Below are 19,166 nucleotides of genomic sequence, written 5' to 3'. Positions count from 1 at the left end.
GTATGGGATTATGGTAGATTTTGTGAGGTAGCTGAATAACATTTCTGTTTGGCTGTATTCTCCCTTGTATTCATTGTGAGCACAAATGTGTCTCAGTTCCTTTATCAAACTCTCTGTACTGCTTTAGGTCACACACATTGCTGTGGTTCTATGGGAATAAAACTTGACTGTTGTGTAAAACCCTCAAGCCGTGTTCACTTAAAGTTTATATTTATTTTCTGTTCGTGCTCGACAGGCTGGCCTGAATAAGCAGCGTTAGGTTACACTTTTCAATTGTGTAGAGTCAGCCATATGATGCAGTATTTCCCAAGAGAAACGTGATCCAGGCTACATTGGTAGTTTTATGCCTGTAGGCTACAATCGGATACGTTATATATACCTCGCCCATGTAGGTTAATATATACTTTAAAATGATGGTTGAGAAAACACAGAATGCATTATCATCTAACTTTATTTATTTACGAGTTAAAGTTTAAACTACATTTTTGTTTAGTTTACGTTGAGTGTAGTTTTATCTCATTTACAACCAAGACACACATACAGTAGTTTCTAATATTTGGCAAGGCAAACAAAACGCGTCCCAAACCTCACCAGCAGGAGTCTCACAGTCACGGGTCATTTTGGTGAGGGGCTCTGGAGAGAATGTTGATGAGAAAAGAACATATCTACGGCGGAAGTACCGGGAAAGTGGGAGGGAAAAAAGTTTCGACAACTCTAGATTGCGAATAACACCGGTATAGCATGATGAAAACAAACTTCTGTTAGGTAAATACTTATGATCGGAAAATAACTTTTAAAATAGTTTATTGTGCGGGACACATAGTCTTACTTTCGAGTTCACAATGGGACTCCCAACTCTGGAGTTTAGCGATTCTTTTCTGGATAGCCCTGATTTCAGAGAACGGCTAAAATATCATGAAATAGAGTTGGACCGAACAAACAAATTCATCAAAGAACTGATCAAAGACGGGAATATGTTGATAACGGCGCTAAAGAGTAAGTAGCGTTCTCATCCTCTTCATCGTGATCATCTTCAAATGTCTAACTTCAAACTGTGTTGCATTGCTTCAGATGAAAATGTTACTTGAATATCTAGATTGTGTGTTATCACATTTTGGAACAAAGCGTTTTTGTGTGATAGGTTAAAGATACCCCAATATACTATTATTAAAGTGTAGCTTAATGGTTTGTCACGTATCCTCACCATCCAATCGGCGTCGAGTATCCCCTTTGAACCCGTGGACGTTTATGGCACGGGAATCTTTACGCCGCTGAAGTGGAAAATTACACTTTTACTACGCGCCCCTGTCAGGCAACGATGCTAAGTGGACATCTGTTCTTGGTATTTTACACGTTCTCCTTTTCCTTTCTATAATCGTCTTTTATCCATGAATACAATTACATAGGATTTTACCATTTCAAGTTTGATTTTTAAAAAAAAGTAAAGACTGAAAAAGATTGAATTCCCGAGAGAAAGAGAGAGAGAGAGAGAGAGAGAGAGAGCAATCAGACCCATTACAGGAGATAATGCTTGGGGGTAAGGGCCTCTCCAGCCTCCCAGGCCTCTTTTTTTATTTATTTATTTTGTAACCTTTATTTAACTAGACAAGTCAGTTTAAGAACAAATTCTTATTTACAAAGACGGGCTACACCAGACAAACACGGACGACGCTGGGCCAATTGTCCCTATGGGACTCCCAATCACAGCCGGTTGTGATACAGCCTGGAATTGAACCAAGGTGTCTGTAGTGACGCCTCAAGCCCTGAGAGGCAGTGCCTCAGACCGCTGCCCCTCTCGGGAGCCCTCTTCAATCACTACAGAAGAAAGGAATAAGAATGGTTGCAGTATGGAGCCATATTCGCCATGTGTTAGCAGCTATGACAACGTGTTAATACCTATGAGTTAGCAGAGTGTGGGAATATATCTTTGTTAAGTGCCCTTTTAAAATAGTTTAGATACATTAGGGTAGTAGTTTATTACCCCTCCGTACTCTGCAAAACAAGCCGATAACCAATACTCACTGGTGACTCAGTTGAGTATGTTCTACTGTAATTCAACACTGTAGCCATATTATCCTTATATTCAATACCACGGTGGAAAAAAGACAGATGAACATACAGACAGACTACAGTGGAAGGTTACTGTTTCTATTCAGTCCCTTGTTTTATCTGAGTTGTACGACTCCAGGGCCTTTTGGAACAGCAACACGATCAACACTATCCTTTTCCCTCTTTCAGCACATACTGAAGGATTCCCAGTGAAGACAAAGGAATCTAACCGCTAGTTGTTTGGCCCTCTTGTTTAAGCAGTAAGCAGAAATATAGTCCTTGTTTAGATGGTAACGTGACTACCCACCATAAGGAGACCTAATGCCCCAATGGTGTTTTTAAAGCAGTCACACAACATGGCTGTTTAAAGGAGCCTACTGCGGTCCTTATTTTACCGTCTCTCAGTGGTTTCAATGTGGTGGTGCAGTCAGAATATCTTATCTGGATGTCTCTTATCGCCTTGACTCTTAACTCGCTATTCATATCTCGCCCTTAATGGAGAACTCTTGCTGTATGTGAAACTACACCTAAACGCTATGTGAAACTATACCTAAAGGCTATGTGAAACTACACCTAAACGCTATGTGAAACTACACCTAAACGCTATGTGAAACTACACCTAAACGCTATGTGAAACTACACCTAAACACTATGTGAAACTATACCTAAAGGCTATGTGAAACTACACCTAAACGCTATGTGAAACTACACCTAAACACTATGTGAAACTACACCTAAACACTATGTGAAACTACACCTAAACACTATGTGAAACTACACCTAAACACTATGTGAAACTACACCTAAACACTATGTGAAACTACACCTAAACGCTATGTGAAACTACACCTAAACGCTATGTGAAACTACACCTAAACACTATGTGAAACTACACCTAAACACTATGTGAAACTACACCTAAACACTATGTGAAACTACACCTAAACGCTATGTGAAACTACACCTAAATGCTATGTGAAACTATACCTAAAGGCTATGTGAAACTACACCTAAACACTATGTGAAACTACACCTAAACGCTATGTGAAACTACACCTAAACGCTATGTGAAACTATACCTAAAGGCTATGTGAAACTACACCTAAACACTATGTGAAACTATACCTAAACGCTATGTGAAACTACACCTAAACACTATGTGAAACTACACCTAAACACTATGTGAAACTATACCTAAAGGCTATGTGAAACTACACCTAAACGCTATGTGAAACTACACCTAAACGCTATGTGAAACTACACCTAAACGCTATGTGAAACTACACCTAAACACTATGTGAAACTATACCTAAAGGCTATGTGAAACTATACCTAAAGGCTATGTGAAACTACACCTAAACGCTATGTGAAACTACACCTAAACGCTATGTGAAACTACACCGAAACGCTATGTGAAACTACACCTAAACGCTATGTGAAACTACACCTAAACGCTATGTGAAACTACACCTAAACGCTATGTGAAACTACACCTAAACGCTATGTGAGATTACACACTTCTTACACACTTCACCATATTGGGTGTATTTCAATATGCATGGCTACCGTGATCCAAGCTACCATGAGTCCAAATCAAAGTTTACGAAACGGAGCGGCACTTCTCAGATTCGTATTCCCGCTTGTACACATTCCGAAGCATTCACCAATGCAAGCTTCGATGGAAAGTATGTACGGAAACCAACCACGTAAAAAAAACAACGCAACATTTATTGAAATCAATGGCAGAGATTATTTGGGCTGCAGCGAGAGAAAATGAACTCATGACTTCAGGAATGAAATGTTGCCCTTGCACAGCCCTTTTACCTGTAATACATACTGTGTTATTTTGGTTTACCTGCCTACAATACCCACTGAAGTGTGCGTAGATCACAACTCCATAGTAAGTCAATAGGGCTAACTGGATAACTAGCTAGCCAGGAATAATTGACAGCTAGTCATCTACCTTTCATTACATTAGTTTTAGGTCGTTTTTGCCTGTTAAACTAGCTAACTCGCTATATTATTACTAGACTAATTGTTCATTTGTAGTATAGCTAGTAACATATTATATTGGCATATTTTGACAGGGTTGACAGAGTGCTTGAAGGCTGTGTAGTAGACCAAATAGAATACAAGCACTATGTACATGCTTTTAGGGCCCATAATGCAATTCTACCGAAAATGGTCGTATCTTCACAACATTTTCAGATTTTAATAAAATGGCAGAGAATATGCAGCCGAAGTCCGACGAGAGTGGATACAAATGAACTGCTTTAACTAATTAGTCCGACGAGAGTGGATACAAATGAACTGCTTTAACTAATTAGTCCGACGAGAGTGGATACAAATGAACTGCTTTAACTAATTAGTCCGACGAGAGTGGATACAAATGAACTGCTTTAACTAATTAGAACAAATGTTAAGAAAATGTTGAGCAATGTATAAAGTAATGACTTTTCAAATGTACACGTTATGTTGGCTGACAATTTGTTAGCTACGCTATCCTTACGAACCACATGTCATTACAGCAGTTTCTAAAATCCTGTTCTTGCTTTGTTATTATGGGTTATTGTGTGTAGATTGATGAGGGGGGAAAAATGATTTAATGTGTTTTAGAATAAGGCTGTAACGTAAAACTAAATGTGGAAAAAAGTCAAGGGGTCTGAACACTTTCCGAAGGAACGGTATATGCTCAGGTGTAGGGCTTTATGGGAGTTGAAGATGGCTGCCGGTCTCTGCAAGCGTCAGTTAGGGTTATTATGAGCCCTAGGAGTTAGTCAGACTGATATTTAGTCTTTATATTCATTTGAGCGGTGAAGCATGGTGCTCCAGCATCTCGTTGAATGATTTGTATATATTTTTATATACCTGCACCTGCTCCAAGAACCTTAATATAAAAAACATGCAGTGGATCTTCTGCTTCCTGCCTCTTCCTGCCTCTTCCTGCCTCTTCCTGCCTCTTCCTGCCTCTTCCTGCCTCTTCCTGCCTCTTCCTGCCTCTTCCTGCCTCTTCCTGCTCACCAACACCAGCCAGACAGCTCCAACCAACTAGAGAAAGTATGGTGCATACCATCCAGCCTTACACAGTGGAACTACGATGTTTCAGGAGTAGAATTAGGATAAATGCATGTTCTAGTTTATAGTGTCTACCAAGCCATTTAGATTCAAATCGAAGTGAGGTCTGTGTGTCCCTCCACAGTCTGTTTCTCTGTGGTGATCTTTGTGTATCATGTCATTAACTTGTCTTGTAGACTACTAATGCAACGCCAACGTATTATGGTAGTACATCCGACTTGTGCTTAGAAACTCAACAGTATGCCCTGTAGAGAGTACGTTGCTGACGGTACTGAACCAATAGCAGTGAACCTCCTCTTACTCCATCTACCATCGTTGTTGTCATCAGTCTCTCTTGTTAACCCTTTATTATTTTATTTATAGCCTGGCCGTTTTAAATACTAACAACGTATTATGGTCACTCCCAGTCTTCTAGATTACTAACATTGTGTTCTAGTCACTCCCAGTCTTCTAGATTACTAACATTGTGTTCTAGTCACTCCCAGTCTTCTAGATTACTAATGTGTTCTAGTCACTCCCAGTCTTCTAGATTACTAACATTGTGTTCTAGTCACTCCCAGTCTTCTAGATTACTAACATCGTGTTCTAGTCACTCCCAGTCTTCTAGATTACTAACATCGTGTTCTAGTCACTCCCAGTCTTCTAGATTACTAATGTGTTCTAGTCACTCCCAGTCTTCTAGATTACTAATGTGTTCTAGAGTCACTCCCAGTCTTCTAGATTACTAACATCGTGTTCTAGTCACTCCCAGTCTTCTAGATTACTAACATCGTGTTCTAGTCACTCCCAGTCTTCTAGATTACTAATGTGTTCTAGTCACTCCCAGTCTTCTAGATTACTAACATCGTGTTCTAGTCACTCCCAGTCTTCTAGATTACTAACATTGTGTTCTAGTCACTCCCAGTCTTCTAGATTACTAATGTGTTCTAGTCACTCCCAGTCTTCTAGATTACTAACATTGTGTTCTAGTCACTCCCAGTCTTCTAGATTACTAATGTGTTCTAGTCACTCCCAGTCTTCTAGATTACTAACATTGTGTTCTAGAGTCACTCCCAGTCTTCTAGATTACTAACATCGTGTTCTAGTCACTCCCAGTCTTCTAGATTACTAACATTGTGTTCTAGTCACTCCCAGTCTTCTAGATTACTAATGTGTTCTAGTCACTCCCAGTCTTCTAGATTACTAACATTGTGTTCTAGTCACTCCCAGTCTTCTAGATTACTAACATTGTGTTCTAGTCACTCCCAGTCTTCTAGATTACTAACATCGTGTTCTAGTCACTCCCAGTCTTCTAGATTACTAATGTGTTCTAGTCACTCCCAGTCTTCTAGATTACTAATGTGTTCTAGAGTCACTCCCAGTCTTCTAGATTACTAACATCGTGTTCTAGTCACTCCCAGTCTTCTAGATTACTAACATCGTGTTCTAGTCACTCCCAGTCTTCTAGATTACTAATGTGTTCTAGTCACTCCCAGTCTTCTAGATTACTAACATCGTGTTCTAGTCACTCCCAGTCTTCTAGATTACTAACATTGTGTTCTAGTCACTCCCAGTCTTCTAGATTACTAATGTGTTCTAGTCACTCCCAGTCTTCTAGATTACTAACATTGTGTTCTAGTCACTCCCAGTCTTCTAGATTACTAACATCGTGTTCTAGTCACTCCCAGTCTTCTAGATTACTAACATTGTGTTCTAGTCACTCCCAGTCTTCTAGATTACTAACATTGTGTTCTAGTCACTCCCAGTCTTCTAGACTACTAACATTGTGTTCTAGTCACTCCCAGTCTTCTAGATTACTAACATCGTGTTCTAGTCACTCCCAGTCTTCTAGATTACTAACATTGTGTTCTAGTCACTCCCAGTCTTCTAGATTACTAACATCGTGTTCTAGTCACTCCCAATCTTCTAGACTACTAACATTGTGTTCTAGTCACTCCCAGTCTTCTAGATTACTAATGTGTTCTAGTCACTCCCAGTCTTCTAGATTACTAATGTGTTCTAGTCACTCCCAGTCTTCTAGATTACTAACATCGTGTTCTAGTCACTCCCAGTCTTCTAGATTACTAACAATGTGTTCTAGTCACTCCCAGTCTTCTAGACTACTAACAACGTGTTCTAGTCACGCCCAGTTTTCTAGATTACTGACAACGTGTCCTAGTCACTCCCAGTCCTCTAGATTACTAACAACATGTTCTAGAGTCACTCCCAGTCTTCTAGACTACTAACAACGTGTTCTAGTCACTCCCAGTTCTCTAGATCAGGGGTTCCTATTTGTGATTGTTGATACCGATCTAAAACAACACATAAATCTGCGATGCTTTAGGCTAGAAACAAGCGGTAAAATACCAGACGAAGACGCATCTCTGATGCGCCTGGAAGTATCTTTGGTTTGTCTCTTTGACATTCAGCAGCTGAGCTCAAACCTTCTAAATTAGAGGAGAAATTGGACTGTGCTTGGGAAGTAATCTAACACAATGTGTGGCTGTCGCTATTAATTCATCTATTCACTTTCTGTAAAAAAGGATAATTACATTGTGGGTTCATATACATTATCATAATACAACATATATGTAAAAAAGGATAATTACATTGTGGGTTCATATACATTATCATAATAAAACATATATGTAAAAAAGGATTTGCATAATTACATTGTGGGTTCATATACATTATCATAATACAACATATTGGGTAGCAGAATAACTTTGGGTAAATTGGGGCTAGATTGATGATTATGATTACTATGATGATGATGATGATTATTATCATTAAATAGCCTACCTAAACCTATGTAGATATTCCATAACAAATCCCTTCAAATCCTTTTTCCCAGCGACAATAGTAATTTACAACATGAACAATGTCTACACTGTATTTCTGATCAATTTGATGTTATTTTAATGGACAAAAACAAGGAATTGTCTAAGTGGACCCAAACGTTTGAACGGTAGTGTACATTTGGGGATCTGATCGTATTTCTGATTGGCTTCACACATCACCTGAGGAGCTTCTCAAAGTAATGTTTTCTTCACCTCATACAGCAAGCAAGAACAGTTTGTTTTTACATCCATTGAGAATGACAGTAATTCTTCTATGGATTTGAAAAATCTTTCCATCTTTCTCCCTTTCGATAGCCACTCAGCGTGAAATGGAACAATGTCATGCTCTGATCCAGTGGAAACGTCATAAAATAGGCCTACCTGATTACGTCTAATTAGTGCTTGACTTGGACTGAAATAGGTTCCGGTACTCATTTTGGTTGCTGGTACTGTTTATATTTAGCTGCAGGAGCTCTACAATACTTTAGAGATAATATCCTATAAAGAGGAACAGGAGCTCTACAATACTTTAGAGATAATATCCTATAAAGAGGAACAGGAGCTCTACAATAATTTAGATATAATATCCTATAAGAGGAACAGGAGCTCTACAATACTTTAGAGATAATATCCTATAAGAGGAACAGGAGCTCTACAATACTTTAGATATAATATCCTATAAGAGGAACAGGAGCTCTACAATACTTTAGAGATAATATCCTATAAGAGGAACAGGAGCTATACAATACTTTAGATATAATATCCCATAAGAGGAACAGGAGCTCTACAATACTTTAGAGATAATATCCTATAAGAGGAACAGGAGCTCTACAATACTTTAGATATAATATCCTATAAGAGGAACAGGAGCTCTACAATACTTTAGAGATAATATCCTATAAGAGGAACAGGAGCTCTACAATACTTTAGATATAATATCCTATAAGAGGAACAGGAGCTCTACAATACTTTAGAGATAATATCCTATAAAGAGGAACAGGAGCTCTACAATACTTTAGAGATAATATTATATAAAGAGGACCAGGAGCTCTACAATACTTTAGAGATAATATCATATAAAGAGTAACAGGAGCTCTACAATACTTTAGAGATAATATCCTATAAAGAGGAACAGGAGCTCTACAATACTTTAGAGATAATATCCTATAAAGAGGAACAGGAGCTCTACAATACTTTAGAGATAATATTCTATAAGAGGAACAGGAGCTCTACAATACTTTCGAGATAATATCCTATAAAGAGGAACAGGAGCTCTACAATAATTTAGAGATAATATCCTATAAAGAGGAACAGGAGCTCTACAATACTTTAGAGATAATATTCTATAAAGAGGAACAGGAGCTCTACAATACTTTAGAGATAATATTCTATAAGAGGAACAGGAGCTCTACAATACTTTAGAGATAATATTCTATAAAGAGGAACAGGAGCTCTACAATACTTTAGAGATAATATTCTATAAAGAGGAACAGGAGCTCTACAATACTTTAGAGATAATATCCTATAAAGAGGAACAGGAGCTCTACAATACTTTAGATATAATATCCTATAAGAGGAACAGGAGCTCTACAATACTTTAGAGATAATATCCTATAAGAGGAACAGGAGCTCTACAATACTTTAGAGATACTATTCTATAAGAGGAACAGGAGCTCTACAATACTTTAGAGATAATATCATATAAAGAGGTACAGGAGCTCTACAATACTTTAGAGATAATATTCTATAAAGAGGAACAGGAGCTCTACAATACTTTAGAGATAATATCCTATAAAGAGGAACAGGAGCTCTACAATACTTTAGATATAATATCCTATAAGAGGAACAGGAGCTCCACAATACTTTAGATATAATATCCTATAAGAGGAACAGGAGCTCTACAATACTTTAGATATAATATCCTATAAGAGTAACAGGAGCTCTACAATACTTTAGATATAATATCCTATAAAGAGGAACAGGAGCTCTACAATACTTTAGATATAATATCCTATAAAGAGGAACAGGAGCTCTACAATACTTTAGATATAATATCCTATAAGAGGAACAGGAGCTCTACAATACTTTAGAGATAATATTCTATAAAGAGGAACAGGAGCTCTACAATACTTTTAGAGATAATATCCTATAAAGAGGAACAGGAGCTCTACAATACTTTAGATATAATATCCTATAAGAGGAACAGGAGCTCTACAATACTTTAGAGATAATATCCTATAAAGAGTAACAGGAGCTCTACAATACTTTAGATATAATATCCTATAAGAGGAACAGGAGCTCTACAATACTTTAGAGATAATATTCTATAAGAGGAACAGGAGCTCTACAATACTTTAGAGATAATATCCTATAAAGAGGAACAGGAGCTCCACAATACTTTAGAGATAATATCCTATAAAGAGGAACAGGAGCTCTACAATACTTTAGAGATAATATCCTATAAAGAGGAACAGGAGCTCTACAATACTTTAGATATAATATTCTATAAGAGGAACAGGAGCTCTACAATACTTTAGATATAATATCCTATAAGAGGAACAGGAGCTCCACAATACTTTAGATATAATATCCTATAAAGAGGAACAGGAGTTGAAGCAGTAGAACATTTTGAGGTACCGGTACTCTTCTCCAGTGAGCTCCTGCCCAAGTCAACCACTGCTTCTTATCCCTTGATCAAAGAGCCTACAGCTGTGTCTGTCCTGATCTCACTGGAGCAGGAATACAATGTATGATTCAATGTTGCAGGTTTGCTAGAGCAAGGTTCAGGTCAGACCCCGTTGATACAATGTTGCAGGTTTGCTAGAGCAAGCTTCAGGTCAGACCCCGTTGATACAATGTTGCAGGTTTGCTAGAGCAAGCTTCAGGTCAGACCCCGTTGATACAATGTTGCAGGTTTGCTAGAGCAAGGTTCAGGTCAGACCCCGTTGATACAATGTTGCATGTTTGCTAGAGCAAGCTTCAGGTCAGACCCCGTTGATACAATGTTGCATGTTTGCTAGAGCAAGCTTCAGGTCAGACCCCGTTGATACAATGTTGCAGGTTTGCTAGAGCAAGCTTCAGGTCAGACCCCGTTGATACAATGTTGCAGGTTTGCTAGAGCAAGCTTCAGGTCAGACCCCGTTGATACAATGTTGCAGGTTTGCTAGAGCAAGCTTCAGGTCAGACCCCGTTGATACAATGTTGCAGGTTTGCTAGAGCAAGCTTCAGGTCAGACCCCGTTGATACAATGATTCAAATTGGTTGCAGACAGGCCATGTGCAGCCAATGTGATTTAGATGATATTTATTTTAATCAGGATAGTTTCTACCTGCAGGCTGCAATCTTTTTATTTGTTGGCTTTATATCGGCTATTTTTACATATCTGGCAATAGAAGTGACTTATCATTTTCATTTAGATTTGGATAGAATTTTGATTAACTACATGACAATGATTGTGCGATATGAAGACATTCCTATAAATGTAATTAAACTGTTTCAGGAACATTTGCATATGAAAACCATAACTGGCACGCAGATTTACATCGGTAATAGGCTGCCATTTGGGAAGCATTATATAACTAGGAGTTGGAAGTAGCAGGGTGTGTGCTGATTGACACGTCTCAACCTGCTTCAGACTCAGTTAGTCAACAGGAGGGAATCAGGACAGAAACACTGAGCTAGTCGCACTATGTGTGGTCATTGTGAAGAACTAGCCTGAAAAAATGGTTGAGCTATAAAGTGTGCTTGTCTGTCTCGGTTTGTGTGGTCGTTGTGAAATGTAAAAACATGCTTGGGCTACAGTAGACTTACATCTGTATTTACAGTTGAGCTACAATGTCTAGGCCTGTCATATGCTCTATTCAGGGTTACAGCTCTGTCTGTGGTAACTGTTTGTCTGATTCAGGAAGAGCCGATCGTCAGCCCTCTTTTTCTTTTTTTTCAGGGTCGTGAGTTTCTAGCTGATGGAATGTATTGGAATGTGGTCGCCCTGGAGACAGACACACTCTGTACCCAGGGGGCTGTTGGTCATGTGGTCGCCCTGGAGACAGACACACTCTGTACCCAGGGGGCTGTTGGTCATGTGGTCGCACTGGAGACAGACACACTCTGTGTGGTATGGTGGTGGTAGTGTGGTGTGTTGGTGTGGTGGTTTATTGTGGTGGTGTGGTGTGGAGTGGTGGTGTGTTGTGGTAGTGTGTTGTGGTGGTGTATTGGTGTGGTGGGGTAGTGTGGTGGAGTGGTAGTGTGGTAGTGTGGTGGTGTGTTGTGGTGGTGTGGTGTGGTGGTGTGTTGTGGTAGTGTGGAGGTGTGGTGGTGTGGTGGTGTGTTGTGGTGTGGTGGTGTGTTGTGGTAGTGTGGTGGTGTGTTGCGGTGGTGGTGGTGCGTTGTGGTAGTGTGGTGGTGGTGTGTTGTGGTAGTGTGGTGGTGTGTTGTGGTGGTGTGTTGTGGTGGTGTGTTGTGGTGGTGTGTTGTGGTAGTGTGGTGGTGTGTTGTGGTGGTGGTGGTGTGTTGTGGTAGTGTGGTGGTGTGTTGTGGTAGTGTGGTGGTGTGTTGTGGTAGTGTGGTGGTGTGTTGTGGTAGTGTGGTGGTGTGTTGTGGTAGTGTGGTGGTGTGTTGTGGTGGTGGTGTGTTGTGGTAGTGTGGTGGTGTGTTGTGGTGGTGGTGTGTTGTGGTAGTGTGGTGGTGTGTTGTGGTAGTGTGGTGGTGCGTTGTGGTGGTGTGGTGTGGTGTGTTGTGGTGGTGGTGTGTTGTGGTGTGGTGGTGTGTTGTGGTAGTGTGGTGGTAGTGTGGTGGTAGTGTGGTGGTGTGTTGTGGTGGTGTGTTGTGGTAGTGTGGTGGTGTGTTGTGGTAGTGTGGTGGTGTGTTGTGGTGGTGTGGTGGTGTGTTGTGGTAGTGTGGTGGTGTGTTGTGGTAGTGTGGTGGTGCGTTGTGGTAGTGTGGTGGTGTGTTGTGGTGGTAGTGTGGTGGTGTGTTGTGGTGGTGGTGTGTTGTGGTAGTGTGGTGGTGTGTTGTGGTAGTGTGGTGGTGTGTTGTGGTAGTGTGGTGGTGTGTTGTGGTAGTGTGGTGGTGCGTTGTGGTGGTGTGGTGTGGTGGTGGTGTGTTGTGGTGTGGTGGTGTGTTGTGGTAGTGTGGTGGTGTGTTGTGGTGGTGGTGGTGCGTTGTGGTAGTGTGGTGGTGCGTTGTGGTAGTGTGGTGGTGTGGTGTGGTGTGTTGTGGTGGTGGTGGTGGTGCGTTGTGGTGGTGGTGGTGTGTTGTGGTAGTGTGGTGGTGGTGTGTTGTGGTGGTGGTGGTGTGTTGTGGTAGTGTGGTGGTGTGGTGTGGTGGTGTGTTGTGGTGGTGGTGGTGTGTTGTGGTAGTGTGGTGTGGTGGTGGTGGTGGTGGTGTGTTGTGGTAGTGTGGTGGTGTGTTGTGGTGGTGTGTTGTGGTGGTGTGTTGTGGTGGTGGTGGTGGTGTGTTGTGGTAGTGTGGTGGTGTGTTGTGGTAGTGTGGTGGTGGTGGTGGTGGTGTGTTGTGGTAGTGTGGTGGTGTGTTGTGGTAGTGTGGTGGTGCGTTGTGGTAGTGTGGTGGTGTGTTGTGGTAGTGTGGTGGTGTGTTGTGGTGGTGGTGGTGTGTTGTGGTAGTGTGGTGGTGTGGTGTGGTGGTGTGTTGTGGTGGTGGTGTGTTGTGGTAGTGTGGTGGTGTGTTGTGGTGGTGGTGTGTTGTGGTAGTGTGGTGGTGTGTTGTGGTGGTGGTGGTGTGTTGTGGTAGTGGTGTGTTGTGGTGGTGTGTTGTGGTGGTGGTGTGTTGTGGTAGTGTGGTGGTGTGTTGTGGTAGTGTGGTGGTGTGTTGTGGTGGTGTGTTGTGGTAATTTGGTGGTGTGTGGTGGTGTGTTGTGGTAATTTGGTGGTGTGTGGTGGTGTGGAGTGGTGGTGTGGAGTGGTAGTTTGGTAGTGTGGTGGTGTGTAGTGGTGGAGTGGTAGTGTGGTGGTGTGTGGTGGTGTGGTAGTGTGGTAGTGTGGTGGTGGTGTGTTGTTGTGGTAGTGTGGTGGAGTGGTAGTGTGGTGGTGTGTTGTGGTGTGGTGGTGTGTTGTGGTGGTGTTGTGGTGTGGAGTGGAGTGGTAGTGTGGTGGTGGTGTGTTGTGGTAGTGTGGTGTTGTGTTGTGGTGTGTTGTGGTGGAGTGGTGTGTGGTAGTTTGGTGGAGTGGTAGTGTGGTGGTGTGTTGTGGTGTGTTGTGGTGGTGTGGTAGTGTGGTGGAGTGGTAGTGTGGTGGTGTGGTGGTGGTGTGTTGTGGTGGTGTGGTAGTGTGGTAGTGTTGTGGAGTGGTAGTGTGGTAGTGTGGTGGTGGTGTGGTAGTGTGTGGTGGTGTGTTGTGGTGGTGTGGTGGTGTGGTGTGGTGGTGTGGTAGTGTGGTGGTGTGGTAGTGTGGTGGTGTGTTGTGGTAGTGTGGTAGTGTGTGGTGGTGTGGTAGTGTGGTGGTGTGGTAGTGTGTGGTGGTGTGTTGGTGTGGTAGTGTGGTGGTGTGTTGTGGTGGTGTGGTGGTGTGTTGGTGTGGTAGTGTGGTGGTGTGTTGTGGTGGTGTTGTGGTAGTGTGGTAGTGTGTGGTGGTGTGGTGGTGTGTTGTGGTAGTGTGTGGTGGTGTGGTAGTGTGGTGGTGTGGTGTGTTGTGGTGGTGTGGAGTGGTGGTGTGGTAGTGTGGTGGTGTGTTGTGGTATTGTGGTAGTGTGTGGTGGTGTGGTAGTGTGGTGGTGTGGTAGTGTGGTGGTGTGGTGGTGTGGTAGTGTGCTGGTGTGGTAGTGTGGTGGTGTGGTGGTGTGTTGTGGAGTGGTGGAGTGGTAGTGTGGTGGTGTGTTGTGGGTGTGTGTTTTCTCAGTGGTGAAATCAGATTTTCAAGAAGCATGACTTGTGAAAAACATTTAAAAGATGAAGGACATTTTTTTTTTAAATGTCTGATGATGGTCTTCACAGCATGATGCTAATCTGATGATGGTCTTCACAGCCTGATGCTAATCTGATGATGGTCTTCACAGCCTGATGCTAATCTGATGATGGTCTTCACAGCATGATGCTAATCTGATGATGGTCTTCACAGCATGATGCTAGTATTACCTGATGATGGTCTTCACAGCCTGATGCTAATCTGATGATGGTCTTCACAGCATGATGCTAGTATTATCTGATGATGGTCTTCACAGCATGATGCTAATCTGATGATGGTCTTCACAGCATGATGCTAATCTGATGATGGTCTTCACAGCATGATGCTAGTATTATCTGATGATGGTCTTCACAGCATGATGCTAGTATTATCTGATGATGGTCTTCACAGCCTGATGCTAATCTGATGATGGTCTTCACAGCATGATGCTAGTATTATCTGATGATGGGCTTCACAGCATGATGCTAGTATTACCTGATGATGGTCTTCACAGCATGATGCTAGTATTCTCTGATGATGGTCTTCACAGCATGATGCTAGTATTATCTGATGATGGTCTTCACAGCATGATGCTAGTATTACCTGATGATGGTCTTCACAGCATGATGCTAGTATTATCTGATGATGGTCTTCACAGCATGATGCTAGTATTATCTGATGATGGTCTTCACAGCATGATGCTAATCTGATGATGGTCTTCACAGCATGATGCTAATCTGATGATGGTCTTCACAGCATGATGCTAATCTGATGATGGTCTTCACAGCATGATGCTAGTATTACCTGATGATGGTCTTCACAGCATGATGCTAATATTATCTGATGATGGTCTTCACAGCATGATGCTAGTATTATCTGATGATGGTCTTCACAGCATGATGCTAATCTGATGATGGTCTTCACAGCATGATGCTAGTATTACCTGATGATGGTCTTCACAGCATGATGCTATTATTACCCGATGATGGTCTTCACAGCATGATGCTAGTATTACCTGATGATGGTCTTCACAGCATGATGCTAATCTGATGATGGTCTTCACAGCATGATGCTAATCTGATGATGGTCTTCACAGCATGATGCTAGTATTACCTGATGATGGTCTTCACAGCATGATGCTATTATTACCCGATGATGGTCTTCACAGCATGATGCTAGTATTACCTGATGATGGTCTTCACAGCATGATGCTAGTATTACCTGATGATGGTCTTCACAGCATGATGCTATTATTACCCGATGATGGTCTTCACAGCATGATGCTAGTATTACCTGATGATGGTCTTCACAGCATGATGCTATTATTACCCGATGATGGTCTTCACAGCATGATGCTAGTATTACCTGATTTCAACTGTAACACTTCATGGTCAGCGCCACACTAATACAGCTTGTTTCACACGCTTCATATTCACTCCTCACTCAAGTCAAGTTGAATGATGAGGTCCACGCTGTTGGTGTAAGAGGCATGTGGTGGACAGTAGAGGGAGGCTCCAAGATGGCAGTTTGAGCGCACTCTTCCTACCTTGTTCTGCATACCAACTTTTGAAAGATAATAAAAAGTGTATTTTTTTGAATTACCAATTTAATTCTTAGCTTGCTAAAAACACCAGGTTGTTGATGATTTAAGGCGTGACAGCGCGCTGACAGAAAGATACATCTTATTACTACTACCTCCTCAGCCTGCAATGCTCATCGAATGTCGTCACACAGGAGCCAAACGCTTTGATTGACAACTGCCACAACTATTCTGGTCTGACAGACTCTCTAACACTTGGCCGTGTCAGACGAGGATTTTCCTTCTCCTCAGTTAGGAGCTTCCAAGAAAGGCATGTTTGAACTGGGCCCAGATGGCGCTGCCAATAATCATGTTATCGCCACTCTTTCCAGGTTCATCAATGCACCGGTCTGATGTCATAGAGAAAATGGTCGGCGACAAGGCAATGAAATCGAGGATTTTGAAAAAAAAAAAAAAAAACAGTTGACTTTGCATACATGGAAATCAAGGATGTTAAGAAGAAGGTCGCCCACATCGCGTGTCGCAAATAGAGGAGGGAAAGATGGACTTGTGCCAAAGAAGAATCTCAGAACTCTAAAGTTATGGAATCTGAGACTGTATGGAGTTCCCGAGGCAGATGGGAAGAACGTGCCGCAAGAGACCATCAAAGTCTGCCAAGCTATCCTAACTGAGGAGAAGGCTAAGCTTGCAAACACTGTACATCGCCTCGGGCACGAGAAGTCAGGGTGACTCCAAGCCCAGAGGTATCGTTCCTCAGTTCACATCACGGATCTCCAGGGATGCTACTTGGAAAGCAGATAGAGAAATCTACTTTCCTACGTGACAACAACCTGCGGTTTGCTGAAGACCTCTCGAAAGCAGACAGAGAAATCTACTTTCCTACGTGACAACAACCTGCGGTTTGCTGAAGACCTCTCGAAAGCAGACAGAGAAATCTACTTTCCTACGTGACAACAACCTGCGGTTTGCTGAAGACCTCTCGAAAGCAGACTGAGAAAGGAGAGAGAAACTGTGGCCAGTTGTGGAAAAAGTAGGAAAAGAGGGGAAGCTGCTTACTTCAGTGGAGGACACGCTTTCATCAACGGATCCAAAATAAACCTTCCTCCTTGAGGACTGTCATTAGCTGTGCCTGGTGGTCAACATAGGCTACCTAGATAGCTACCTCTGATGTGGGCAGATCCCACTCCTGGCTCTTAAGGTGATTTCACCTTCGTTCTAACTGCACAGGACTACTGGAGAAATGGATATTTACTATTTTATTTGTTCTCTCACTTCTGATATGTTTACCTGCAGTATAGGCATTGAGCAAGCTCTTTGTTGTTTCAATCATTTATATCTATATTGTGTGCAGCGCTGGTTTCTTTTCAGATTTACTCGATTTGCGATTGTTGTTTATCTCGTAGTACATTCTGTTCTATATTCCACTTTGTCGTTGTCTATAGTTTCACTCAGTGCCGGGGGGTTAAGACGTAACGTAAAGCGCAAAGCCTTATTTTTATTTGCCAAACGGCTTTAAACAGATTGCTGTTTTTTCCAAGAGTCTCATTCAGTTTCTACCAACGTGAACTTCTGGAGATCTCAGTGGGGTAATGATGTATGTGTCTCTCATGGTTCAGAACACTCTGCTGGAGTTTCCACTAACCAATCATTTTGCACTCCGACTGTGACCCTTCTGGTCACATTTTTTTAAAATCTTGTTTGTCAACTGTTACATCATCATTATTATTGTTACCAATATTTATGGAAACAATTCCAAACTTGAAAATTATCACTTACTTGAATCTTTGGAAAAGCGTATTCTCCATTGGCTAACCAAGTTCCCTAATGCTTTACTTATAGTAGGCTAACCAAGTTCCCTAATGCTTTACTTATAGTAGGCTAACCAAGCTCCCTAATGCTTTACTTATAGTAGGCTAACCAAGCTCCCTAATGCTTTACTTATAGTAGGCTAACCAAGTTCCCTAATGCTTTACTTATAGTAGGCTAACCAAGTTCCCTAATGCTTTACTTATAGTAGGCTAACCAAGTTCCCTAATGCTTTACTTATAGTAGGCTAACCAAGTTCCCTAATGCTTTACTTATAGTAGGCTAACCAAGCTCCCTAATGCTTTACTTATAGTAGGCTAACCAAGTTCCCTAATGCTTTACTTATAGTAGGCTAACCAAGTTCCCTAATGCTTTACTCATAGTAGGCTAACCAAGTTCCCTAATGCTTTACTTATAGTAGGCTAACCAAGTTCCCTAATGTTTTACTTATAGTAGGCTAACCAAGTTCCCTAATGTTTTACTTATAGTAGGCTAACCAAGTTCCCTAATGCTTTACTTATAGTAGGCTAACCAAGTTCCCTAATGCTTTACTTATAGTAGGCTAACCAAGCTCCCTAATGCTTTACTTATAGTAGGCTAACCAAGCTCCCTAATGCTTTACTTATAGTAGGCTAACCAAGTTCCCTAATGCTTTACTTATAGTAGGCTAACCAAGTTCCCTAATGCTTTACTTATAGTAGGCTAACCAAGTTCCCTAATGCTTTACTTATAGTAGGCTAACCAAGTTCCCTAATGCTTTACTTATAGTAGGCTAACCAAGTTCCCTAATGCTTTACTTATAGTAGGCTAACCAAGTTCCCTAATGGTTTACTTATGGTAGGCTAACCAAGTTCCCTAATGCTTTACTTATAGTAGGCTAACCAAGTTCCCTAATGCTTTACTTATAGTAGGCTAACCAAGTTCCCTAATGCTTTACTTATAGTAGGCTAACCAAGTTCCCTAATGCTTTACTTATAGTAG

At 41.5% G+C, this 19,166-nt stretch overlaps 1 protein-coding gene across 2 annotated transcripts in view; it reads left to right on the top strand.

Moving 5' to 3' along the window:
* The first annotated feature begins 604 nt into the window (after positions 1–604).
* Positions 605–19,166, top strand: part of arhgap42b (Rho GTPase activating protein 42b) — a 219,094-nt gene continuing 200,532 nt past the window's right edge. The window contains exon 1 of one of the 2 annotated variants that reach the window (XM_036965194.2): positions 605–996. In XM_036965194.2, coding sequence (XP_036821089.1) covers positions 843–996 — 154 coding nt within the window. In that variant the 5' untranslated portion in view covers positions 605–842. The remainder of the gene's footprint in view (positions 997–19,166) is intronic. The other variant, XM_036965192.2, reaches the window with a different exon arrangement.

The sequence above is a fragment of the Oncorhynchus mykiss genome, chromosome 27 (assembly GCF_057628025.1).
Source record: "Oncorhynchus mykiss isolate SJ-2025 chromosome 27, ASM5762802v1, whole genome shotgun sequence".
NCBI lineage: Eukaryota > Metazoa > Chordata > Actinopteri > Salmoniformes > Salmonidae > Oncorhynchus > Oncorhynchus mykiss.
The sequence above is the reverse complement of the archived record's forward strand: the minus strand, read 5'-3'. Positions and strand labels throughout refer to the sequence as shown.